Raw genomic sequence first — 26,962 nt, 5'->3', positions numbered from 1 at the left:
CGGTGTCTGCGCGGCGGCCTCTGCCCGCCCCTCCCGGCGGCACTCGCGGGGCTGAGGCGGCCTCTCTCGGCTGGTCCGGGCGCGGGGCCGGCTGGGGGCTGCCGGGCCGGGGGCAGGATGCTGGGAGCCCTGTGGAGCTTCCTCAAGCGCCACAAGAAGAAATGTCTCTTCCTGGGCACCTTCCTGGGCGGTGAGTGACTCGCCCCGGGCCTCGGCCTCCTGCCCGGCCTCGCTCACTCCCCCTTCCCCCTTGCAGGAGGCAGGTGCGGGACCCCCCCTTCCCCCCCATAGAGCCGGGCCCTGCGCGGTGCCCCGTGTGTGTCTGGGGCCGGGCCCTGCCCTGCCCTGGGGGACGGGGGCGCGTTCAGATCAGTGCAGAGGCTCCTGCCTAGCTCGGGAAACCCTAGTCCCACCCCCGCGGCGCTCCCTGCAGGGAATCGGGGGAGCTCCCCGGGACCCTATGGCGCGCGCTGCAACCTGCTACCTCTCTGGCCAGGCCGTTCGGCTCAGCCTGGAGCCCCGCGTGCCCGCTTTAGGAATATCGTAGCTAAATCATCGTTGCGTCTGTAGGGTGGAAATGCTTCCTCTCCGCTCCTTGTCCTAGGCTTTCTTTAGAAGCTTACACCTTTTAATAGGTGCGGCCCAAAACCCTTTTGTAGTATTAACTTGAAAGGCAGTTTTAAAAATAATAATCTTGTGACTGGTTTGGATAAGACAGTTACATGCTCATATATCAGAGGGGTAGCCGTGTTAGTCTGGATCTGTAAAAAGCAACAGAGAGTCCTGTGGCACTTTTAAGACTAACAGATGTATTGGAGCATAAGCTTTTGTGGGTGAATGCCCGCATCCGACGAAGTGGGCATTCACCCACGAAAGCTTATGCTCTAAAATACATCTGTTAGTCTTAAAAGTGCCACAGGACTCTCTGTTGCTTTTTACAGATCCAGACTAACACGGCTACCCCTCTGATATATGAGCATGTAACTGTCTTATCCAAACCAAGTCACAGGACTCTCTGTTGCTATGTTCATATATAACTTTTGGGGGGGAAATAACTTACATTGATTCATTATGAATAATTTTGGGATGCAAAATCTGTGGTTTAAAAAAGCACAGCAGACAGATCTGGCTTTTACATGGTAGTTATTCTTTGCAGTTATATGGAGAGGATGATGGCACAGTAGCCAGTGAGGCAACTCATATTTTAAAATATTTCCCTCCTGTTCCATATTTATTTTCATAGTGATTGATTTTTACTAAAATGTTACCAAGGACCATGATCCCCCTATTGCTGGTGGGGAAACTAAGAGAATCAGCTGACGCAAACAATATAAATAAAATTGTTAGGCTGTGCCCATTCAGTTGCTTATGTTAGATTAGTAAATCTGAATTAACTTGGAGGCCTTGAAAGCAACACCTACCTTGAATTATTTAAGTTTTTAATGATAGTTTAACAAAATTAATACTGCAACATTGGAAAGCCATTACATGTTTTGTATCATCCTTCAGGTACTAACTATTGCAATAATTCAGTAAGATAGCTGTGTATTTAGCTGAAATGCACATTTGCCATCACTGATAAAAACACCACATGCGCTCATTTTAGCCCCAGTCATGGAAAATGCATTGTCCCAAAACTTAGTTAACCCAGTTGACCGGCAGTGCCATTTGTGCCACCAGGATGTTGAATGCACCTATACTTAAATGTCTGAAAGCAGGAAATACAGAGTTTAGTTACACACACTAATCTGTTCCTGCTGTGGGGATTTGTGCTAATCTGGTAGTGTACGCTACAGGGCAGAGGTAAGTGTGGGTGATATTCCAGATGGAGCCCTTAAGACAAGGGTTAAGGGCTGGTAATACCTGGCAACAAGTGGTCAAATATAAGCACACTAACAGTTTCTTCTACTGTAGTACCTGTGTGTTGTGTCCCCACAGTGCTTTATATTTATCTGGAAGGATAGACATCGTTTATCAAAGCAGATTGGGACACAAAGGGTTGTCTACACTGCACTTGGGAGGTGTGATTGCAGCAAGCGTAGCTGTACCTGAGCCAGCTTTGACACAGCTGGATCTAGCAGGCCTTGCTCCCAGAGGGCACCTCAGAGCTATCACTGCCTGTACCTGGGCCTCAGCCCAAGAGGGGATCTCAGAGCCACTTGACTAACAGCTCTGCCTTCCTCCTGGCTCCTCTATTTCCCACATAGTAGAGCCCTGTAACCCAACGGACCTGACTACAAGTGTTGGGGCTGGGTCAGTTGGGAAAAAAACTGGACTATCTGGAGGTGTGATGGGGTTGGCACAGTGGTGATTGCCTGCCCTGCTCCTGCCAGCTGCCTGCAGCAATGAGGAGCACATCTGCCTGCTGGAGAAAGCAAGGGAGAGTGGATCGGAGCCCCATACTTCATATTCCACACTTCAGGAATAGGTAGAGATAGGGGAATCTGCAATGTAGGAGGATTACTGAGGTGTGAAGTGTTTCATCTCAATGGGATGTGCTTTGGGGTGGGCACGGATCAGACCATCCCATGGAGATGAATACAGCATAACATAATAGCTCTGAGACATGTGAACTGACCCATTTATCTCAGTGGGTGTTTTCCCTTTCCTAAAACCTATCCTAGCCCCTTTTGTGAAACACCAATTTTAAGGACAGACAATCACTATGTGCAGGTCAGTTTTAGAGCAGTTTGAATATTAAAATCAGCTCCTTATTGGTGGGGAAGGGGGAGGGAGGAGCCTGTGTCTGAGGAACCCCTTGGCAAAATGATCTCAACTTACACCCTAACTCTATTTCTGTCCCTGACATGGCACAGAAATATTATGGTGGGGTACACTGGGGCAGGCTCATATCTTTACTGTAAAGGTAGCTAGATTGACTAAAGATTTCAGCCTTGAGCAACATTTAAATATTGTTTGGGTTTCCGGCTCTCTGAGCTGTAGTGCAAGTGTAGTATCTGCTTACTCTTTCAAATATTTACTTTGTAGCCTGTGAATCTTGATTCAGGTGGGGGGGAAAAGTGTAGATTTGTATTTACGGCTTTGTAAGTGCACTGTAGCATCAAGAGGAATTTTGAATCAATATCTAAACTTGTTCTGTGTACTGTTATGTGATTCTCTCTTCAATGAGAAGAGCTGTATAAAGAGAATTAGTGTAGAAAAACACATGTATGTGGTCAAATAGCAGTGATGCTTATGGTAATAGTGGTGATGATGCAAAAAAAATTGTACTCTAGTAGGACTTGCATACTTCCAAAACAGTGTATTTAAGACCTGAATGCTTTGGATACATATATGTCCTCCAAAACATCAATTTGGCTCATAGTCTAGGAAATTTCAACATTCTAAGATTAAGGTGTTGTTCATGTCCAAGCTCAAGTACAAGGAATATAAAAATAACGTTAACCATTGATCAGTTGGGGGAAAGTTCTTTAAATCTGTCAGTGTCATGATATGAAACAAGTGCTCAAAGACTTTTTAAAAGAAACATAGTAGGAACAGTCCAGGAGTTCCCCTGAAGTCTGGAATCTTGTCTTTGCCATTAGTCAGTGCTAGATGTTTCAGTGGACAGTGAACACCTATATAATGTCCTCTGCCAATTGTACCATATTACAATATTATAAGGTAAGGGGAGATTTCTTCTTGATCCCAGCTGCTGGGTGTCTTGGGCTCTGTTCCTGCAATGTGTTGTATATAGCAGACCCCTAAAGCCAATAAGGGTTGTCTACACTTGAAACGCTACAGTGGCAGCACTGTAGCTCTTCAATGTATGCACTCCCTATAGTGATGGGAGGTGTTTTCCTATCAGTGTAGGTAATCCACTTCCCCAAAAAGCAGTAGCTAGGCTGATAGAAGAATTTATCCATTGACTAGCACTGTCTACACCCAGGATTTATGTCGATTTAACTGTGTCGCCCTGCAGCGTGGATTTTTCACACCCTGAGTAACATAGCCAGGTCTACCTAACATTTTAGTGTTGGCCAGGCCCACAAGTGGTTGATAGCCCTTGTGATTTTCATCCCAGTTAGAGATTTAATATCACTGCTGTATATTAGGACTCATCTACACTTTCAGATGCTGAGGAATTTATTTCTGACTTTTTTTTTGCTACCATGCCCATACAAATATCTAAATAAAATATTTTTGTCTAAAATTGAGCTATCCATTTTCTTTTCTTTTGTATCTCACTCTTTTCCTTTTCTTTGGGTTTTATGCATTTAACTTTTCTCACTCACCCTTTATTTCTACCACACTTTTGCATTGTGTCTGCTTTTCATTCTCCAGTCTTTTAAAATATTTGTTGTTTGTATTGCAGTCACACCAAAAGCCCCATTGTCAGGAATCTCTGCTTGGAAGATATTTCTTTCATAAATTCAAAGCATTATGTCTGGCATTTTATTTTCAACTTAAAGTTCCAGCTTTTAATACTACTATGGAAAAATTCAACCCCAAATAGTTGAGACCCAGATTCTCGAAGAAGCATATGATGTTGTGGTTTTGTTAAATAGAGTTCGGTAGTTGTCATAGGTTTCACCCCCACTCTGAACTTTAGAGTACAGATATGGGGACCTGCATGTGAACCCTCTCCCAAGTTCTAACTCCTTTCCCTGGGTAGCCTTGAGAGACTTCGTCACCAATTTCCTGGTGAACACCGATCCAAACCCTTGGATCTTAACACAAGGAGAATTTAACATCCCCCCTCTTTTCCCCCACCAACTCCTGGTGAGTCCAGATCCAATCCCCTTGGATCTTAAAACAAGGGAAAATCAATCAGGTTCTTAAAAAAAAAAAAAAAAGGGCTTTTAATTAAAGAAAAGAAAGGTGAAAGACAAACCTCTGGGAAAGATTAGCATACCAGCTACTCTCACAGACAACAGATTCAAAACACAGAGGGTGTTCCCCTGGGCAAAAACTTAGTTACACAAAAGAATACCCAATTTGATTAACCCCCTAATGCCCAAGACAAGTTACAAAGAAAATAAACATAAACCTATTTATTTCCTTCACTAATACTCACTACTTGATAAGAGGCTGAATTCTGGAGCTTTCCCACTCTGGTCAAAACTTAAACTAAACTCTAAACAAAGGGAACTTCCCTCCTTTCTTTTGAAACATCTTATCCCCCCATTTGTTCCTCTGGTCAGGTGTCAGCTAGGTTAGGTGAGCTTTTTAACCCTTTACAGGTAAAAGAGGCATTAACCCTTAACTATACGTTTATGACCGTAGTAAAACAGAACAAAAGGGCAGAAGTAGGAGGAGCTTAATGACATTTTATAAAGCCACTTGTTATTTAAAAATATATATATCTTTATAGGAGTTTACCTACTGGGAAAATACGGGCAGAGAAAAATTAAAGAAATCCAAGAAAGAGAAGCAGCTGAATATATTGCCCAAGCACGAAGGCAGTATCATTTTGAAAGTAATCAGAGGACCTGCAATATGACAGGTAAGACAAGCAAATACATTTTTCTGATAAGAATCCTTTGGGGATTTATACAATATATTTAAACCCACAATATGGAAGGAGAAAATTAACACAGCAGCTAGTTAGAACTCAGAAGCATCAGTGTTGAATAATTGCCTTATAAAGGCATAGTTCAAATAGTATTATTTATTGGGCTCTATAATAAAATAGATAGATTACAGTTTTTGTAGGTTCAAGATTCTCTAAGGTCCCTAAGCAATATCTTATTCAAGAATCAAGTGGTCGCCACACTAAAGGGGTGGGTAGATTTACAGCAAGCCACCAAGAGTAATAATATAAACAAACTCTCATTAAGTTACATAGAATTAACTTGGCAGATAACCTTTAGTACATCCAGTAAGAAACTTTGCAGTTTAATAATTCCCTAACTTTGAAGATAGACCAGTTAAAAGGTGGAACACTAAGGTGGTGGTGATTATTCTTGTATTACAACATAGTCTATAATTTAGAGATGGGGAATTATTTATTCACAAGTGGTTCAAGTTTATTTATATAGCACAGGGGTGGAGAGGCATTTTTTTTCCCACCCTTTCTAGTGCATAATGGCTCCCTGGGTTGCTGAAAGTGATTGAGGATACCAAGGGTGCTTGGAAAGCAGTCTGGACTACCTTTTAACTTAACAGAATCATAGTACCGGGTTGACTGTACAGAGGAAATTAGGTTTTATTTATCCTGCTCATCCACCACAACTAAGTACCATCTCTGAGGGGTTTTTTTTCTTTTTTTTTCTTTCTGTGTGCATTATCATTATATACTGTGCATGTCTGTCTTTCATTTTATCCTCCTCCTAATAGGATAGGAATTTGGCGCTGAGATCTTCAAAGATGAAAGGAAGTTGGCTCCCAATATCCCTTTTATGTGTTTCTTGTTTTAAATATAAAACAGATCTCGCAGTTATGCAGCATCCTTCCTCTTTGGAAACAAGCTCAGCGTTTTCTTCTCCACTGAAGAAAGACAAATTTTAGTTTTGGGCCAGCTACAGTATACGTTTTAAGATTTTATATATCAAATCATTAGATATCTCCTATTTGTATGTAAAAATAATGACACACAAAAGTGGCACTAACAATTTGTGTGCAAGTTGGCATCCTGAGCACTTTGTTTATATTGGGTTCTGGTCTATTACCTTCCTTCAGTTTTTTTTCTTTCAGATACATAACTCTTTGAGGCACTGACTGTTTTCTTATGTCTGTAAAGTACCTGGTATACTTTGAGTTCTACTGCATCGTAAATTTATAATTTAAGCCCTAAGAACTATATATTTGGTAGTTTGTGTGTGGTAGTACAGTATTCAGTTGTGAATCATCTAAAAAGAGGAAAGATGCCCCAGTGGTTGGGGTCCTAGCCTGAGATTTGGGAAACCAGAGTTCAGTTCCATGCTCTACTACTGATTTCCTCTGGGATCTTGGGCAAATCACTCAATGCCTCAGTTTCCCATCTGTAAAACGGGGATAATATCACTTACCAATCTTCCGGCATGTTGTGAGGATAAATGCATTAAAGATTGCAAGACACTCAGATACTATGGTAAGGTAGGCTATTTAAGTATCTGAGAGAGAAAAAGGAGGACTTGGAACAAAAGTCTAACTTGACCAGCCAATTAAGCCTGGCACAAAATATAGCCAACTTGGGAACTAGCCTGGAGCTGAGGTTTATAGACTCATGCACTTGTTAAACGAGGCAAATACAGACACTAGGAAGTAGGAAATACTCTATCTGGAGCTGTTGTAAAGGCTGTTCCTAGACAAGTGGAGCAGGCTCTGATATGAGCAGTTAGATGGGCTGATGAGAATTTGTTTCTTCCTGCACAAATAGGAGTTCCCAATCAGTAAATAGAACAAGTGAGGGCTTCTTTGAAGCAAACCATTCCTGTGACTTTACATACTGTTAAAATGACTTGGTAAATTTGACTGCAGTGTTTCTTTTTTGATGTAATCTGAAAAGGGCCTGCCTTAACCTCTAAAAATAGTGGTAACAGATGGGTAGTGGCCACCCCAGTTTGATTTCCACAAGACTTATTGAATTAATGTTTGCTTTTGTTAAATTATGATTGGAAACATTAGATCTTATGGTCATGATATAGTATACTTTCAGCCCCTTCTGTGTATCTTGTCCTTCCTTCCAGTCACACACCTACTAGGTGTGTTGTAAATTAGGAAACAAAAATAAATATTCTTAACTATTGGAGGGGAGGAGGGTAATCACACTTAGGCTGACTGTTTTTCTTTGTTTACCAATTTATTTTCTTTTAATGATAGTGCTGTCAATGCTTCCAGCACTGAGGGATGCCCTAATGCATCAGCTGAATTCTGAAAGCCTCACATCTTTACTGAAAAATAGGTAAGAATGTTTTGTAGATTGTCTTAGCAACTGTGCAAAGTGATTTTGAGTCACAAATTTTCCCTGATTTGGGCTTTAAGTGATGCATTTGCAGTTCAAAGAGCATGAGAGATTTTGATTCTCTAGATCCTTGAATCAACAGTCTATTATGGTATTCGTTATAGCACAATAAAATGCTTATTAATTATGTAGTTTCGTGTGTATGGCACTTCATCAATATTAGAAGAAAAGACCCTTTGCCCTACACCACCTAGTCTAAGACAGTGGTTCCCAAACTTGTTCCGCCGCTTGTGCAGGGAAAGCCCCTGGTGGGCTGGGCTGGTTTATTTACCTGCTGCATCCGCAGGTTCGGCTGATCACGGCTCCCAGTGGCCGCGGTTCACTGCTCCAGGCCAATGGGAGCGGCTGGAAGCAGCAGCCAGTACGTCCCTCGGCCAGCTCACTGGTGCAGAGGAAGCGTTGAATTTAATTTTGCTTGGATATAGGATTGTAAGTTTTATTTTTTGTGGAGAGACAGATCATGAGATGAAGTAACTGACTGGATTGGGTATAAAGCTAGAGTTTTTCAAGTAGCTACGTATTCTTGGGCTCTGCCCAGAGATTCAGGGATGCTTTCTCACCTTTTCCTCTGACAGAGATAGATCAAACTTCTTCAGTCTATGAGTGGTCATTTCGACCGAAGGAGTGAAAGAGAATACATAGCAGGTAGATAGAAAGGACCACTGTTTCCTAACACTACTGTCTTGTGCCATGTAAAGGAGCAGAAATGGAGATTTCAGTTCTTGATGTCCCAGAGGATACAGCATCTTTCTGATATTTCAGTGTGTTAACATTGTGCCATCCCTTAGAAAGTCTGCTTGAAATACGAAAAGCTGGGCACTTTTTTTAGCATTGTTGTGGAAAAAATTTCTTCAGTCTTCCTAGGAAACTGACTCTGAGAAGAAGAAATATCAGAGAGGAGCAAGAGTATTCTGGTTCCATCTTGGTCTCCTTTCTCACACCAGAGCAATCCGGCTGTTTGTGACCAGGGAAGTGGTGTGCCGCTGTATTCCTTGCTCAACACCTCCCATCCTCCAAGCTACTCTTTTACGGTGTCTTCCCTAGCGAACAACTCCAGTGCTTGCTTCTGCTGCTAACTATGGCTTTCCAGAGAAATAAGAGTAAAGTTGATGTTATCCTGGTCAGTTTCGCTGCCTCCCACAGGCTTCTGAGTAGCAACAGTGAAAACTGACATGACTGGTCAGTTTTCACTCTTCTGTCCCTTGATATTGGAGGTGTTTCCAGGGACTTAAAAAGACCACATCAGTTTACACTGAAAGATTATCTTTATAATCACAAGCTCTAGAAACGTTTTTCTATTTAGATGAAAACGTAGGTTCTGCAAAAGTTGATGGCATTGGTTCCTCTTCTCCATCCCATTTGGCATGGAAAGTTTTGTACTCATTATATACAAATGGACAAATATATTTTCAAGCCCTGTAATTTGCTGGCTTAAAGGAATGCTCTAGTATGTGGGGGGGTTTTTTATGTAGGATTTTTTTTCTCTCCATTTTTTTTAAAACATAGTTTTTAAAATTGTTGATATATTTTGCAAAACAGAATAAAGTGTGTGTGAGTTGCTGTTACATATGCCATAGCATTCCTCTGTCTCTTCCTTAATGTGTGTCTCCATCTGTCCACCAAAGTCATAGATTTGATAGCCTATTATATTTCATTGTCTGTTGTATGATTTGTACAAGAGAACTGAGCAGTTGATTGATATTTTAAACAAATACCAAATTCTGTGTGTTTCTTCTAAAAGGATGAAAATGCCCAGAAGTGTTGAGAGTCAGACCTGTGAAGAACAAAAATGGGGATCAAAAATGATAATTTAAATTTTATTATTTTACTGGAATTTCTTGCAGCCTGACGAAAGAGTAGATTGTTTCCTACATAAAAACAGTGATATTTATGTAACCTTTCACACCAAGGAATTACAAAATACTTCCCACATTATTTTCAGGGATCATTTCACACAGCACTGAAATGCTGTCATCTCTGGGTTGAAACACAACAGCCATTCTGTATCCGCAATGCTTAAAGATAAGCATGGCTACATGAGGAAGAAATAAGGTTAGAAATAAGGGTTAAATTTGGCCAAGACATTGGGGATAACATGCCTGTTTTTAAAAAAAAAAAAAAAAAGAGGGGGGCCGGGGGAGAGGGTTGCATTTTCTTTTCCACAGATGTCCCAGAGGATACATCATCTCTCTAATATTTCAGTATGTTAAGATCGTGCCATGCCTTAGTAAGTCTGCTCAAATACGAAAAGCTGGTCAGTTTAATCTTTCGAGCTTCATTTCATCTTTAAAAATCATCAACTGTTCTCCCTACAGCCAAACTTAGCAAAGGTTGGACTTGGAAGAAGGAATATGACCACTGTGACTCTGGTCCTGCAGTGCAGTGCACTGTGCCCACCCAGAGCCCCATTAAGTCAGTGGGGCACCAGGTGGGCGTAGATGTCTGTCCGTGTGAAACAAATGATAGGATCTGGGCCCATGTCACCAACACCACTTTCTGTATCATCCGGGTTTTCTCTTTAAATACTGACTCACTAAGCTTATAAACTCAGACCAGATAATAGAGCTACAGAATCCAGATTAATTTTTTTGGCAATCTGGTACATGAAAGTTGTTTTGAAAAACCTCCAGGATTTTGTAGTTCTTTATTATAGACACGCTTCTTCCTGAACTACAAACAAATGATGGTGGACACAAACTTAATTTCAGTAATTATTGTAGTTATATAAATATGCCTTGCAGCACTGTTATTTCATTTAGTTTCTTTAATACTTTCTAGTTTCTTTTTGAATGTAAATGTTTTTAATATTTTTCATTATTTCTTTCCCAACAGGCCACCAAACAAGTTAGAAATATGGGAGGATTTAAAGATAATAAGTAAGTCAAAATGAAAGATTTTTATGTACATATTATTGTAGCATAATAAGCCTGAAAAAAATCTTTTTTTTCTCTCCTTTTAGAATATACATATCCATTTAAGTGCACAGGAGTGGGTTGCTGTTGCTTCAGCAAATATTATTTATATAGTCACTGTTCTACTACACTTCATAGCAACATTATACAGTAGAAGCCATCACAGAAAGGTGCTACAGATAAGCAAGATATCTCTTTGGAAAGTCATAGGGTCAGAGGCCAAGCTGAAATATCTCACTGAGTCTTGGAAGGCTGTAAGACCCTCATGAAAATCCTGAAAAGAGTGGAATAACAATGTAGAAATATGCATGCCACATCTTCTGCACCATTGTGAAAAATCTCCAAAATAGGTGCTCAGAAACGACTGCAATAGGCGCAGCACAAGAACCTGAACAAAAAAAATACGTCATTGCTTCTAAAATGTTGGCCAGTTGTACATATTATCAGCTGTTGATTTTGCTGAAGCCCAGAGTCTCATGTCATTGTTAACATTATGTGAGAATCGCAAACACAGTTACATGTGGGACAAACAAGATTGTCCATGACCAGGGCAAGCTGTTGTGTCCTTGCTCTATGGCAGGGGTCGGCAACATTTGGCACGCAGCTTGCCAGGGTAAGCACCCTGGCGGGCCAGGCCAGTTTATTTACCTGCTGACGCGGCAGGTTCTGCCGATTGCAGCCCCCACTCGCTGCGGTTCACCGTCCCGGGCCAAAGGGGGCGGCGAGAAGCGGCACGGGCGAGCGATGTGCTGGCCGCGGCTTCCCGCCGCTCCCATTGGCCTGGGACGGCGAACCGCGGCCAGTGGGGGCCGCGATCGGCCGAACCTACCGCGTCAGCAGGTAAATAAACTGGCCCGGCCCACCAGAGTGCTTACCCTGGCGAGCCGTGTGCCAAACATTGCCGACCCCTGCTCTATGGTGTTTGGATTTTTCACATAAGGTGTTAAGGTGCCTTGCTTTAAAGCAGTTAATGACAATATGACAAAACTGCTGCCACCTTGCTCTGACATGGGCTGTTGCTTCCCAGTTGCTGGGTCAATCTGACGTGTTTTCAACTTTTTTAGTGTATCTTTATATTGTTTGTACTTGCCATCATGAAACTGGATACCTTGCTTTAGCTGATCATAACATATGGCCTTGTGTATTGAGTTGGCCTATGAATAAAATATCCAGACCAAGGCAGCTGAACTTTTCTGAGCATGCCTTCAGTGCCAGACATCCAACAGTGATTAAGGATTCCGATATTGGGAATCTCGTCCCACTATTTCATCCTGCAAATAAACTGAAGACTGAGCACCTAAAACTAATCAGGTTACATAATGTGGCAGCAATATGTTGCTTATGTCTTTCAACCATATAAAAGCATTATAAGTACGACTGTCCAAGAGACATATAGCTTAGATGTCTGTCACTCTATAGGCAATATGATAGCATTCCAAATGCAAACCTGGCCTTGGTTATGCACTGGGGAATCTCATAACCAATTATGGCGTTCAGTGATGGCATATTCCCTAAGTAGCAAAACTTCTCCACTGACTTGAGAGAAGCGTGCTATCAGCTGATTTCTCTCCCTCCGCCCCCCAAGTTCCATAGTAACCAATCATACCATCGGAGCCCCTTGTTTCATCATTGTATGTGTTTTGGGGTAGAAGGACAGGAAAGGATGCCATAGTGTATACATAGCTGAATAGTTGTGCAGTGAAATACCATTGGGCCAAGGTTGAATACCCCTTCTTGACTCCTAGCTACTATGTGTTGTTCTGTTTTTTCTCTTTGCTTCATCTTCCACTCCCTTTGGTTCTGTTCCTCTCTCTTCTACAGCTCTCTATATATGCTACTTTGTCCATCTGGTTCCTTCCTTCTCCGTCCCTGTTTCCTAGTCCTTTTCTTCTCATGTTCATATTACTTGCTACTCAAGCAGACTGCCTAGTTGCCTCATTTACCCTTCTATCCAGACATCCTCTCTAGTGGCTGGCTGCTCCAGTGCCAATGCTGGTTCCCTTTTCCTTTCCTAAGCAATATCAGCCCCTACCATAGGTAGTTAGCAGGCTTCTTGTTACGCTGCCTTTGTCTGAATTGGATGATGAAGTCTAATATAGTGTTCTAAATTTGTTTCCATGGCTAATGAAGAATGGAACTTTCAATACAACACCCTATTTTGCATTTTTAATTAGCCCAATAAAAGGGATCAGCTGGAAGGGCATATAGTTTGGGTAACTTGTGCAGTATCTTTTCTTTTTGCAAATTATTTTAATAGTGTAATTTAGCATGTTGCTTTACAGTGAATGATTGTGAATTTTATTAAGCATTTTAGCTATCACTACTGTACATATTTAGACTTATGTGATCATCTTGGTTGTGAACTTTCTTTGAGGGGTGTGTGATCTAAGAAAAGCAATGACATGAAAAAATGACTATAAAAATGAAAGTTGATACTTATTGAGCTCTGGAGAATGCTCCCCTTTGCCCTCCTAGTGATATAACTTCAAAATTATTTCCTTTTTCCTCTTTAAGGTTTTACCAGAAGCATTGTAGCTGTGTATAGTACGTGTATGCTTGTAGTTCTTCTGCGAGTCCAATTAAATATTATTGGTGGTTACATCTACCTGGATAATGCAGCAATCTGCAAAAATGGCACGGTAAGTATTTATTCATGAAAATAAATTCATCATTGAGAGATGAAAGGGTATAACCAGGAATATTGGGATGAAATTATGGAAAGGAAAATTTAGGCTGAAATCAGGAGTGGGGATATGAGAACTCTTCTGGTATTAGTCTGTGGAATAGTCTCTCAATAGAAGTAGTGATAGTCCTGTTGCTTGAAACCCCTAAAACTGGGCTGAACAAAAAAAACCTTATCTGACACCCTTTCTGAGCAACACAGGTGCAAATTGAGAGGGTTATTTGTTATTAAATACCCAACTAAATATACACTTCTTTTATCTTATTAATTTTCTGAGATATAGCAATATCAGTATGGACAAACCAGCCTGTGGTAAGTAATCCAGTCGCAGGATTTTCATGCCTAATTCCTCCCAGCATATAGGCAGGCTGCCCCAAGTTACAGTCTCCCACAACTGAAGAAAAATTATGGTTGGCTAATTACAACACTGACTATCTAGTCATGTTGTCTGACCCCAATTGTCCCTTGAGGCTTATTGACTGGATGTTCTTACTGGTGTTGCTAGATCATGGAAAACAGCTAGCAAGGTAACCAATTTGGTTTTCTTTTCTGTGTTGTGGCTGTACCAACAGGAACAAATAGGGTGTCAGATAAGATCTCAGTGAGCTACTGGATGACTGCTCTAAAAGCATGAGATGTGGGCATTAATAGTTATCTGAGTGCTCCTCTGTATTGTTAACGGCTCCTTCCACCTGCTTTCCAGAGTCATAAAGGGACATGTTGGCCTCTAGAGACAGGCCTCAGGAGACAGGCCTTAGGAGGCTCCACTTTCCAGTAAGGCAGCCAGGGACAGGGCCGGCTCCAGGCACCAGCACAGCAAGCAGGTGCCTGGGGCGGCCAATGGAGAGGGGCAGCACGTCCAGCTCTTCGGCGGCAATTCGGCAGTGGGTCCCTCAGTCCGTCTCGGAGGGAAGGTCCTGCCGCCGAATTGCCGCAGAAGAATGAAGCGGCGGTGGTAGACCTGCCGCTGAAGTGCCACTGATCGCGGCTTCTTTTTTTTTTTTTTTTCCCCTGCCGCTTGGGGCAGCAAAAACACTGGAGCCGGCCCCGGCCAGAGATGGTGGAAGTCAGGGTCCAGTTGGTAAAATCTGCGGTGGTTCTTGGGCAGGGAAGTGTAGCAGAAGAAGCACTCTCTGTTTCTGCCATCTTCTGAGCAGTGGAGTGGATTGGCAGGATCCAGTCTGAGAGGTTGCCTTGGAGCAAAGCAGATGGCCTCTGCTTCATGTCTTGAGAATTTTTCACCAAAGAGACTTTTAAGGCTTTTGTGAAACTTGAGTTGTTACTCCATTCCATGAGAGTGGCTTTCCTGAGGTTATCTGAGGAGCAGGAAGGTGGAGAGGGGGCTGGTTCCAACTCTAGCTTCCCCACTTCAGGAGAATTCCTATCTGAGCAAAGGGCGAATGAGGGATGCATTTTTTTCCTGCCACTAGGGATGGAGAAGTCGTCCCTACAATACAGTGGAGGGAAAACATCAGGGAGCTTGCCTGCAGAAAGCTCTTTTTGGAGGAGAGGTAAAAGGATCCTTTAGGATGGAAGGAAGCAGAAGCCATAGCCTGAATAAAGGGTCTCCTTTTTATTGGAGAAAGGAGAATGTCTGAGAGAGACTTGTCATCTCCCACCTCCAGCATGTCTGCTTGTGAGCTCCTGTTTGAGTTGATTTCGTCTGGAGGTTCTCTTCTTGGGTGTCCTAGGACAAATAGGAGCAGTCCTGCTGTTCCGCAGAGTCCCCAGTGGGGCAGGAGTTGCTAAATTAGATTGGCTGCTCCCATCTTTTGCTCGGGCTTGTGTGTAGCAATTCTACACAAGGCTAGGAGAGGAAGGATGAGCACAATGACCTGCTGCTAAAGAATGGATGTGCTGCAGAAGACTTTTTTAGCTCTTCTTCCCAATTTTCCTTTGAGGAAGTCTTTGTTCTACCCTGTTCCATGCTGTGAAACTACTGAGGTCTGGAAGACAGATGGTACCTCACCAGTGAGGCAGAGTTGGGGAAGCCCATGCATGATATTAGAAGGATTTGGGGGGGACACACCTATGGTGTTGGAAGGACTTAGGAGAGGAAAATCCACATCCAGAATTACTACAACCTGCATGAAAGCAAAGGAGGAGGACTCATGCATTAATCTATATTAGTGGCTGGCACATCATTAAATTGTTTGTTTTTTTTCTTTACAGACACTTTTAGCTCCCCCTGAAGTCCAACAGCAATATTTATCAAGTATTCAACACCTTCTAGGAGATGGTATGACACTCGTAAACTACTGTTTTTATATCATGCCATTGTATGCAATATTTCAACAAATGAGACTTGAATCATTTTTGGTACCTTTTTTCTGCCCATAGGTCTGACTGAGTTAATAACTGTAGTTAAACAAGCTGTGCAGAAAGTGTTTGGAAGGTAAAGGTGACTGTTTTTTTCCATCTTTTCCTTGGTGGTTGCTTCCAAATAGTGTGTCGGGGGTAAAAATATTAAAATGAGGAAACTTTATGATTTGCAAATAGTATCTGAAAATTCCTGATTTATCTATTAATGTGCATTGGCAAGCTTAGCTTGTTGCAACAGATTTCTGGGTTGATCAATATCTAAATATGGTGATTGTTGTTGTTTGAATGTAATTTTGTCACAAGCAAATAAATGAAATCTGTATTATTGACTCTGTAATTAACATTTTAGTCCTTTATTTCCACAGTGTTTCTCTTAAACATACTCTGTCTCTTTTGGAGTTGGAGCAGAAACTTAAAGAAATCAGAAAGTTGATAGAACAGCATAAAGATTTGTCCCACTCAGATAAGATTGGATCTAGATCTCTATTGTGTCATTATATGATGCCAGATGAAGAAAACCCATTAGCCACCCAGGTACTTGTTTAATTTTATGTGCATCATTTTTGTTCTATTTTGTGCACCACATTATTGTTGTAGCATGGTAACTGTACCCTTAATGAGAGCCGATGCCAGTTACTTCACATTAAGTCAAGTGTCGTGGTTTCTTTAATCTAGGCAATGTAATTAATAGACTAGAAGAGTTAAAACAGAATTGCTTTTTATTCTAATCTCAATTTTATCCTCCAGCATGGAGAAACAAAGATTAGAAAGAAGAAAACTTCAGTAGTAATCAGTTGTTTCACTAAAACAGTTTTCCAAACTTCCTGAAGTTTGCCAGCATCATAGTTACATATCTAATCCACATCTCACATTGAGAGGAGATTCAGCTCTTAATTTGATATAAAACTAGTTTTAAGGAATAAACTTTCGCCATAGCGGGCAATAAGATGCTCATCTCATGTTAAATGACTAAATATAAACGTGTTGAATTATTCAACTTTAGAGGGCTAAGGAGTAGAGAATATCTCGCTAAGTTACTCTGTTTCCCAGTAAACTTTCTGAAAGGAAACAACAGTGATAAAATTAGCGAATGCTTCTGCGTACACAGAGATTATAAAGAGACTTGATGATCACGATTTAAAACTCGGTTTCCAGTTGGACATTTGTTACAATGATTTTATTGTATTACATTTTTGGCTTGACTTCTCTCCCCTTTCCCTGTTGCTCTGACATTTGCACCCTTATTTTTGTCGTTCATGGGATGTTCACTGTGAGGCTACCTACCCTTAGTACGAGGAAGCCTTGTCTGTGCTTGCCATGGGTCAGCTTCTCAACCCCACTGGCCATTGACAACACAAGCGCTGCCCTCTTGGCCTCACTGTCACTCTACAGATTAGTGATTGGCATACCCCAACTCCCAAGATCTGTCAGCATCTCCCTGGAGTGTCCAGCCCCTGGTCCACTGGACGCTCACAGTATTTACAAATCCACTGCTTCCTTCAAAGAAACGGTACACTTCAGTTTACCACTTCCACCTCAGATCACCACTCTGCTTTACACACAGCCCTTAATATATTTATAGCAAACTCAAGTACAGTAGAACCTCAGTTACGAACACCTTCAGAATGGAGGTTGTTTGTAACTCTGAACAAAATGTTATGGTTGTTCTTTGAAAAGTTTACAACCGAACATTGACTTAATACAGCTTTGAAATTTTACTATGCAGAAAAATTCTGCTTTTAACCATCTTAATTTAAATGAAACAAGCACAGAAACAGTTTCCTTACCTTGTCGAATCTTTTTTATACTTGCCCTTTATTTTTGTAGTAGTGTATGTTTAACACAGTACTGTACTGTATTTGCTTTTTTTGGGGCTCTGCTGCTGCCTGATTGCATACTTCCGGTTCCAAATGAGGTGTGCGGTTGATTGATCAGTTAATAACTCTGGTGTTTGTAACTCTGAGGTTCTACTGTATAAGTCTATTTAACAAAGCATAGAGATTCAAGTAGCAGCAAGCAGTAGTATTGGAAACAAATGGTTACATATAAAATAAAATCATAATACACGTTCTAGTGCCTAGACTTGTGCCTAGATACTCTCATGTCTAATAAAGTATTGCTCACCCAAAATCTTCGTAGCACAGGCTAGCTGCAACACATTTCATGAGACTCGAACACTGTCAGTTTGTTTCCTAGGTGAAGGATTCAATATGTCTCCTTGCGCTCCAAGATATACCGGCCTTCCCTGCTGTTTGTTTGTTCTTGTAGATTTTGCAGTCTCTCAGTCCGCACCTGATTCATTATGCATGTAGGTATATAATACACAAAACGCAAATGGCCATGGAGATAGGTGTCTTGCCTCTTGCCTGAAAGGAACATTTCTGAGATATGTCACCTTCTGGTGACCTGCCTTAATTCCAAGACACTGCGAATATAACTTTCAATATAGCTCCGTAAATATCTGTACATATATTTTGCAATGATTATGACAACCAGTAGGCTACTACTGGCTCTTGTTAGAGATCTCAAATGCCACCATCAGTCAACTACAGATTTCTGACCCAGGGGATCCCTGTAAAGCACTTTACACCCCTTGTGCACTCTACCAGTTGGTACCAAGCGGTCCCTGGGTCACTTATTCCCACTTTACTAGATTTCTGAAATGAACGCTAGGTGCATGTGTATTACCAGCCTGGTTCTGCAACAGTGACTTCAAAACCAGACCATTATATTTGTAGTCTAACTGTATTCCAGTTGCTAATGGAGTTCCTATTAAATTGGATGTTTTGTTTGCTTTTTCTAGGCCTGTGGACTTACAGAAAGAGATGTTGCTACTATTAAATTACTTAATGAAACCAGAGATATGTTGGAAAGGTATAGTGATAACCTGTGCTGTAATCTGTATTAGCATTAAAAATTGTATCGTAATTGCAATTTTCATATATGTACTTATGGTGGTGGTGGTTCCCCTCATAAAATTTGACCCTTAAATTATTAACACTATATTAAAATTAATGAGCTAAAGGCTTTTAGACTGCCATTTTCAAAAGTGCCTGAGGCGGTTGAGTGCTCAAATTCAGTGGGATTTGAATACCGAACTCATTGGACCTTTTTGAAAAACTAAGCTTTAGCTTTTAAAAACAAAAGCTTCTGATTGATTAATCACTGTAAACATTACTAGACACATCACTAGAAAATATACTTGCAAGAAATAATCTTGCAGTGACAAGCTGACATGACAGGTCTTCTCCTGCCCCTCCACCCGCCCCATTTTCTGTGGTTCTACAATAACTTGGGCCAACTTCTCTTCTCTGTTAGATCAATGTAAGTCCAGAGTTGTTTCACTGAAATCAATGGCTTTCCTCTACTCTTACTCTCATGTAAAAGTGCAGAAATTTGGGCTTAATTTTCTTTTTCAGATTCCATTTTTCAATGGATTCCAATTAACACTTTTTTTTTATGCAGGGTTTTAGCAGTGCATTAAATGTTTTTCTTTTACAAGGGAGTTATAAAAGTGAGGGATTTTGCGTTAAAAATGTTGACAGACATTGAAGCACTGAACTATGGGAGGCTGTTCTTTTAATTGATCTTCTAGAGGTCTTGGGGATTTTATTGCGCCCATCACCACAGTATCTTAGCACTAAGTAATGATTATTGAAGTTCTAGTTCTCCTATATTAGTGATAAATGCTTTAGAAATGCTTGATCTGCACTGGCTTTTATTCAGCTTACAGGTGGAGTTCAATGTGTTGGTTATAACTGTAAAGACCTAAATGGTTTGGGACTTGGTCTCTCTCTCTCTGTAGTATACTGCCACAATTGAGAACAACACTGGTGCTCAAGGTGGAATTGCCTCAATAGAAATGAGAGGGAACTGCTGGCAGGGTGTTCTGTGTCCTTCCCCCCCCCCCCCCCTTTTTGGGCCTGGATCTGCCAGAACCCATACTTATTAATCTTCTGGACATGCTGCAAAGGCCATCTGTTTGGTGAGCTGAGGAAGATGAATTTATGAGCAGTCCTTTGTCTCTGTTGTAAACTTTAATTTATGGGATACGCATCCATATTGTTGGAGGGGTGCCTATGGGTGTATTTTTTAAAATGTGAAGAACTACATATTAGGAACAAGAACAGCAAGTTTTAAAAACTTTTTTTTTTTTTTAACAGCCCAGATTTTAGTACGGTTTTGAGCACCTGTTTAAACAGAGGATTCAGTCGACTATTGGACAATATGGCAGAGTTCTTTAGACCCACTGAACAGGACCTATGTCAGAGTGGCTCTGTAAATAGGTAAATATTACTTTGATGGTATTTTATGTGTTTTCTGTCTTGATTATGCTTTTTACTTCACAGTAAACTCAGCAAATGGTAATAGATTCAATGGCCCCTGTATAAATGGAAGTAACTGGTGATGAGAAGAATGACAGCACTTCATAAACAAACATGGATTTTACTCACTTTAGTGAGGTAGAAAAGTACTAGCTTTGCCATTTTACAGGTGAGAAAACAGCAATATAAGCTGTGATTTGACTAAGGTCCCACACAGTCAGTTGCAGCGTTAAAACTAGAACTTGGAAGTTCTTGGCTCTCTATCCTGTGCTTAGTCTGCTAGAGCGTGCCGCCTCACTAATTATATTTTGACTTATTTAGAATTTACTCTGCTGGTAGCAACTATTGAAACAATGGGAGGTGATACTTCAGGGAAAATACCAAACATACTGGGTGGAAGAGAGAGTTAGTTTTGGCAGACAAGTTCTTCATTTTGTTTTACTTACCATTTCCAGATCTCTTCAATAACTGGCATGAAGTCAGTCAGGAGTTGCCATGCCCCTCTCCCACCAAATACACGCTACGTTAGTACTTGTAGATCCTGAAGTTCATTTGCATGGTGTATTATTATAATGAGCTATTAAAAAATCTGGAGTCTAGTGCCTCTTCTAATAGACTGCTTACTTTTTTATTTATTTTTATAATTATTTTAGCAATAGTTTTTACAAACCCTGAGTTCAGAGTCCTACAGGTGATCCTGCCTAGCCACTGAGCCAGACTCATCCCTGTTGTGATGCCATTGTCTGTTTTAATCCCCTACCTCTTAACACACTCTCTCCTCCTTATAAAACTTTGTTTTAGCACTCTTTCTGACATGAAGTTTCACTCCTTGACTCCCAGATGCTTCGTTTAACCCCTTCTGAACTACGTTCCATGTATAATACTGTCAGACTACACAGTGCTGTACAATAATTGGAGTGTGTTGAATGCAGAATAGGTCCTTCCTGGAAGAGTGGATGCTGAAAGGCAAAGTGGATTTAAAAAAACCCACACAGGATAAACACAGAATAATATGGGGTCATTTTATAGCTGAAATACTTATCAGAATAGATAAATTGTGGGCATTTCCAAGGGAGCTTGACTTAATAGCACTTCCCTTATAACACACTCTTTATGCCCTGATCCTGCAATGGCGGGCATGTAGGCAAACACCTGCACCTAGTGAGAGCCCAGTTGGTTTCAGTGAGGCTCTACGTGTGTACAGGGATCTGCTTATAAAGATCTGTCTCAGTGCAGGATTGAGCATTAAGGCTGACTGTGAAAGGGGGATGTGGATGGGGCTTTATTACTTTGTTGTATTTAGTAATAAGATGAAAGTGAAATGTGTGTACTTTTTGGGTGAAATCCTGGCTACACTGAAATCAATTGCAAAACATCTTATCTGAAAACTAATCCAGTTCTAAAAATGATTTTCAGGTGAGAAAAACAGATGATCATTGTCAATAACAAAAAAGCAAAACTGTGATTTATTTATAAATGCTTGATAGTCCCCTTAAGTATCACTTATTTAAATTATTAAAATTACTGTAATATTTTTGATTGCTATTAATCTCCCATCTATCCTACTTGACTCCTCACGCTACCTCCAATGGTATTTGGAAGAGGATAGGACTGCAAACTGACATAGCTAGTGATTTAGTCGGTACAAACTTTGGTTGAACTATAGTTCTTGTTACATGTGACACACCTATGTTGTTGAATGGAATACAGTCACCAACCGACCAGTTGCTGCTTGTTGTGGTTGTTCTCTATATGTGTGCTTTTTAACAAAAGACCTGATAAAGAACAAATAAGTAAACTTAAAACCACACACAATGGAAATCTGAAACTTAGTCTTTTAAGGGTAAAAGAAATGGAAGTTACTTCTTCAGAGTTGTAGCTATCCCAAAGAGTTTATATATAGTTTTTGCAATATAAAAGGGAGCTTATGCCTGCCCTCTTGTGTGTTTTTATTCCTTCTAGTCTCTGTAGTGTCAGTCTTCCTTTGGCAAAGATAATACCCATCATAAATGGACAGATCCATTCAGTGTGCAGTGAAACCCCTAGTCACTTTATTCAGGTAAGAAGCCTTTGTACTTAGTATCTTAAAAGTATCCCAAGTCTGCTAAAATATTCATTGTTAAATGCAACATTTTATATCAAAACTATATTGCCCAATTCTCATGTGATGAGTTTTAGTTCAGTTTCTTTTAAGAAGTGGGAACAACTGGTGACACTTAAGAAAAGGCTCCCTCTCCCAAAAAAAGGCCCCTCCCCCCCTCATTCACTCATCCCTGCCACCTGCTGTTGTTAGTGGGGGGTAGGGAGGGGACCGGGGAGAAGAAGGGAAGAATGGTGGGAAATGGGGAATGCAGACTAATCTCTTGATCAGACTCCTTTGGCGATTCTGATCACAATTTTCGTTTTCAAATGTGACAAACTTTTATATTTGAGTAAAAAAAACTCAACACTTTCTGGTATCAAACTCACACATGTTAAACATGACAAAGTACTTCAGCAAGAAAAGGTGATGCTTCTTAAACTAGTTATTTTTTATCTTCTTCCAGGACTTGTTGATGATGGAACAAATGAAAGACTTTGCTGCTAATGTGTATGAAGCTTTTAGTTCTTCTCAACAATTAGAGAAGTGAACTGTGCATCAAAAGGAACAGTTCATGTCTTCATATAGTACATCCCTTGTGAATACCAGGTGGGAACTTAAGGATTTTGGTTAATTTCATAATGGCGTAGGATTGTTAGACCTTCAGAAAGAATACACTTATTGAAATACTTGGGAATGCACCCGCTATTGTTTATATAATAGAATCCTGCTTACAACACCTGATTAAAAACTAGTTCTTTTTGGAAAAATCACTATTCCTTAAGACTTTGCATTAAGAAGGTTTCAGCTGTATTTAATTAATTCATTTAGAACTACTTTTATTGAACACAAAAGGCCAATATTAAGATACCTACAGTTATTAAAACTGACTTGCTTCGGATGTGGTGAATTTTGGAAGAAGCAATCTCTAATCATAAAACTCTAGAAACTGCAACAGACAGTAAGATGGGTGAAGTCAGGCTTCTCTCTCCTTCCACTACAAAAACTTTAAAAAAATCCTTCTTTCCTCAATACTGTAAATGCCATCCTGGAAAATTTAATATTCCAGAGTCAAAAACAAAGTCTCTGCCAACTGATGCAGGTGCCTGACCAAAGTTCTGGGTGCTTGCCTTCTTGCTGAAGACTTAGAATACATTGATTTAGGGTCTATTGTGTTTATGCTGTTGATGAACAGCTATCGATGTACACATTTGTAAATATTTTATCTTACTTTGTGTTAATTTTGATCCCAGTACACTGTCTGTATTGCAATAAAGAATTTTAATGTAAAATTTGTGTGCAATAATTTTACCAACATAAAAGAATGTCTATACCTAAATAGACCACCATTTAAAAACTTTGCTTATATCAAAATAAATTTCTCTATATTATAGTAGTCTTGCATTTATTTTCATTAGTTTCCTGCAGAAATTTGCAAAGACTAGAAAAATATAATTCTTTGGCCCATAAGGTAGGACTACTGGAGAGCAATTTTCATGTACATATGAATTTATAAGTCCACACAAGGCACTTATTTAAAAACCCAATCAGCATAAATAAGAGCAACTACAGCATCGTCTAACTCTTAAGAATAGCTAAATGAACCACACAGCACAGGTGCATAACATCAATTCACCACTCAGAATTTTAATATGCCCATCACTATAGCAGAAGTGCAGATTTTGTAACTCAGGCCCATTCCTATTCACAGTCTCCTAAATTTTACACAATAAATAATTTTACATGTGAAATTTAGTTAAGATTTTGTGTTAAATTCCTCACCTATGGGAGCTGCTTGAAATACTTACACCTACATGATTTTCCTAGACTAATGTTACTTGCAGCCAGTCAGACTAAAGCCCTGATCTTGAAAAGACTTAAGCACATGCATAACTTTATATGTTGTGAGTATTTCTATTAAAATCAGTGCAACTACTCAGTATGTAACGCTATGGATGTGTGTAACGCTTTGCAGGATTGCTGCCCAGGGTAGGATATACAATGGAATATAGACGATGAATATTTCTGCAGTAAGATAGACGCTACTACTGTACTAACTTCCCTAGGTCTCTAGAAATGAAATGTGGCACTGAAGCTTCTTTACAAATGTCTTTGACAAAACAAGTTGTAGTGGACTTTGACTCTTCTGAAGGCTGTGAGAACAGCCTAGTTAATCTCTTCCTTGATTTAGAATTCTGCCTAGGCACTTATACCATGTTCAATACCACAGTCCTGTTAAGAGTAGGACAGCAGATACTGATTACCCAAAGATCAATTTTGATTGGCCCATGGGGCCTCCTAGTCACTGAAACACAAATCTTTACATCCATTTTGTTAAGTGGGTATTGAGGAAGAGATAAAGGGCATCATAAATGGACAGCCCATGCCATAGGAGGAAGGGAGGATTAGAATGATTTTTAAACAGCTTCCTCCCACAAGTGCTATTGAAAGCAACATTTGGCTAAACCTGGAACTGCTAAATACTCAAAGTGAGTTGAAAGTGATTACTGGGGGGGACACAATGCTGCTGAAAGGACAGCCATACGCCTAGAAGGCAGCAGAGGTCCAGATATTTCTAGAAATATCTTTTCTGCTTTATTGTATATCCTTCACTAGGCGTGCCTTTTATAGTGAAAGGATTTGTTGCACAAGTTCTCTGTAACTCTTAAAAATTAACCATACTCCTCATAGCAATAACCTGCAGCATAGCGGAGATTCTGCTAGACTCAGGCCTTGGCAACACTTGGAAGTTACAGCGCAATAAAGGAGCTCCGGGCGCACTAGCAAGGCATGTAGAGCGGTCTGATTCCGCGGCTACAGCGCTGCTGGTACTCCACCTTGGCGAGTGGAATAACATTTGCTGCGCCCCCGCTAGAGCGCTGCGGCGCCATTGTGGACGCCCTGGTCCTATAGTGCGCTCTGATCGGCCTCCAGAAGTGTCCCCCAATGCCTGTGCTAGCCAGTCTGGTCATCACTTTGAACTCTACTGCCCTGCCCTCAGGTGACCAACTGTCAGACCCGCACTTTAAATTCTCTGGGAATTTTGAAAAATCCCTTCCTGTTTGCTCAGCCAGACGTGAAGTGCTCTCAGCGAATCTTTCCAGGTGACTATGCCTCCACGCACCAGGCGAGCCCCAGTATGGAGCAATGGCAAGTTGCTGGACCTCATCAGTTTTTGGGGGGAGGAGGCTGTCCAGTCTCAGCTGTGCTCCAGCCATAGGAATTACGATACCTTCGGGCAGATATCAAAGGACATGACCAGGATGCACTGCGGTGCAGGATTAAAGTGAAGGAGCTGCGGAACGCCTACCACAAAGTTCGCGAGGCAAACCGTTGCTGCCAGCCATTTCTACAAAGAGCTGGACACGATACTTGGGGGTCACCCCACCTCCACTCCGGGGACCACCATGGACACTTCAGAGCCAAGTGCAACAAGGCAGGAGGAGGAGCAAAGCAGGAGCGAGGGTGCTGAGGCGGAGGAAGACACCCCGGAATCCCTAGATGCATGCAGCCAGGAGCTGTTCACAAGCCAGGAGGAAGGTAGCCAGTCGCGTGCGGCCGGTGCTTGGGGAAGGACAAACACCAGAGGCGGTTCCCGGTAAGCGGCTTTTATTTTGGGAAGGAAGCTATTCGCTGCGAGCTCTTGGGGCGAGGAGGCTTTTGCATGCCTAGATGCAGATTAGGGCGTTGATGTGTTCTCTCACATCACAGTAATCGGCCTCAGTGATCTCTTCAAAGGTCTCATCCAGAACTTGGGCAATGCGCTTGCGCAGGTTTCTCGGGAGAGCCACTGTGGTCCTTGTCCCAGTCAGGCTAACTGAGGGGCAGGGGGACCATTGCTGCACACAGGCAAGCTGCATATGGGCCAGGGCAGAAGCCATGTTGTAGTAGACGACCTCCCTTGCTTCCCGGGTCACCCTCAGCAGCGAGATATCTTCCAGGACGAACTCCTGTGGAAAATGTGGGGACAATGTCCAGCATAAGGGCCCCCTGCCGCTGTTGGCTCTCCCTTAGGCACACAAACCCAGAGGGCAATACAGCCGTGAAACAATCAGTCACGCTTGATGCTGTGCTTACCATTTTGGGGCTCCCAGGGGTTGTGCGCGCTTGCTTTGGGATGGGCAGATTATGCTATTGTGTAGACTGTGCTTGCCCTTGAGTACGGGGGAATCATTGCTCTGTCTGGTGTGAACAATGCTGCCTCTGTTAAGTGTTGCATTTTGCCTTTACAGATGCAACCCTGAGATCTCAGCCGCCCGTGTTATCACCGGCCGAAAGACTCCAAAGAATCAGAAAGAGACCACATAGAAGCAAGGAAGACATGTTGCATGAAGTAATGCACATTCAAGTAATGAAAATCAAGGCGTGCAGGAGTGGCGGGAGAGTGAAAGAAGGGTCTGCCAGCAGAATGCGGATCGCCAGCACCAAAGCATGGAGCACCAAGCGGACTCGATACAGGCGCTCATAGCAATGCAGGCGGAGCACTGCACCCGCCCCCGCAGCCCTTGTCCCAAAACTCTTCCCTTATGCCCCCATGTCACCTCCAACCCACTTTCCCCAACATCTGGGTTCTTACCACCACCAGCTGCCTCCAACACCTGTAGCTTCACCACCCTCCCCTGAAAACTATGATTCTTACCCACTCAACCCCCATCACCATGCAGTATAGCCATCCTGAAGTGCAGCACTCATTGCACAGCACTCCAGACAGGACATACACAAATCTGTGATTGTACCGTTCCCCACCCCCTTGCC

The 26,962-nt window shown here is 41.5% G+C and overlaps 1 protein-coding gene across 1 annotated transcript; it reads left to right on the top strand.

Moving 5' to 3' along the window:
* Positions 1-15: 15 nt before the first annotated feature.
* On the top strand, positions 16-23,600 carry PEX3 (peroxisomal biogenesis factor 3). Its single transcript, XM_054021399.1, has 12 exons — positions 16-190; positions 5,315-5,446; positions 7,744-7,825; positions 10,718-10,761; positions 13,312-13,436; positions 15,653-15,719; positions 15,821-15,875; positions 16,168-16,336; positions 18,606-18,676; positions 19,966-20,088; positions 22,090-22,186; positions 22,674-23,600. The coding sequence occupies exons 1-12, from the start codon at positions 118-120 to the stop codon at positions 22,755-22,757; spliced, it is 1,122 nt and encodes a 373-aa protein (XP_053877374.1). The 5' UTR covers positions 16-117; the 3' UTR covers positions 22,758-23,600.
* The last annotated feature ends 3,362 nt before the right edge of the window (positions 23,601-26,962 follow it).

This window comes from Malaclemys terrapin, chromosome 3 (assembly GCF_027887155.1).
Source record: "Malaclemys terrapin pileata isolate rMalTer1 chromosome 3, rMalTer1.hap1, whole genome shotgun sequence".
Taxonomy (NCBI): domain Eukaryota; kingdom Metazoa; phylum Chordata; order Testudines; family Emydidae; genus Malaclemys; species Malaclemys terrapin.
Note: the sequence above shows the minus strand (reverse complement) of the source record. Positions and strands in the feature narration are given on the sequence as shown.

Excerpts from the sequence above, each read along its gene's own strand:
- PEX3 (XM_054021399.1), top strand. The coding sequence starts at position 118 with ATGCTGGGAGCCCTGTGGAGCTTCCTCAAGCGCCACAAGAAGAAATGT. Across the intron at positions 5,447-7,743 it reads GAGGACCTGCAATATGACAG|TGCTGTCAATGCTTCCAGCA; the intron begins GTAAGACAAGCA and ends TTTTAATGATAG. Across the intron at positions 22,187-22,673 it reads CCCCTAGTCACTTTATTCAG|GACTTGTTGATGATGGAACA; the intron begins GTAAGAAGCCTT and ends ATCTTCTTCCAG.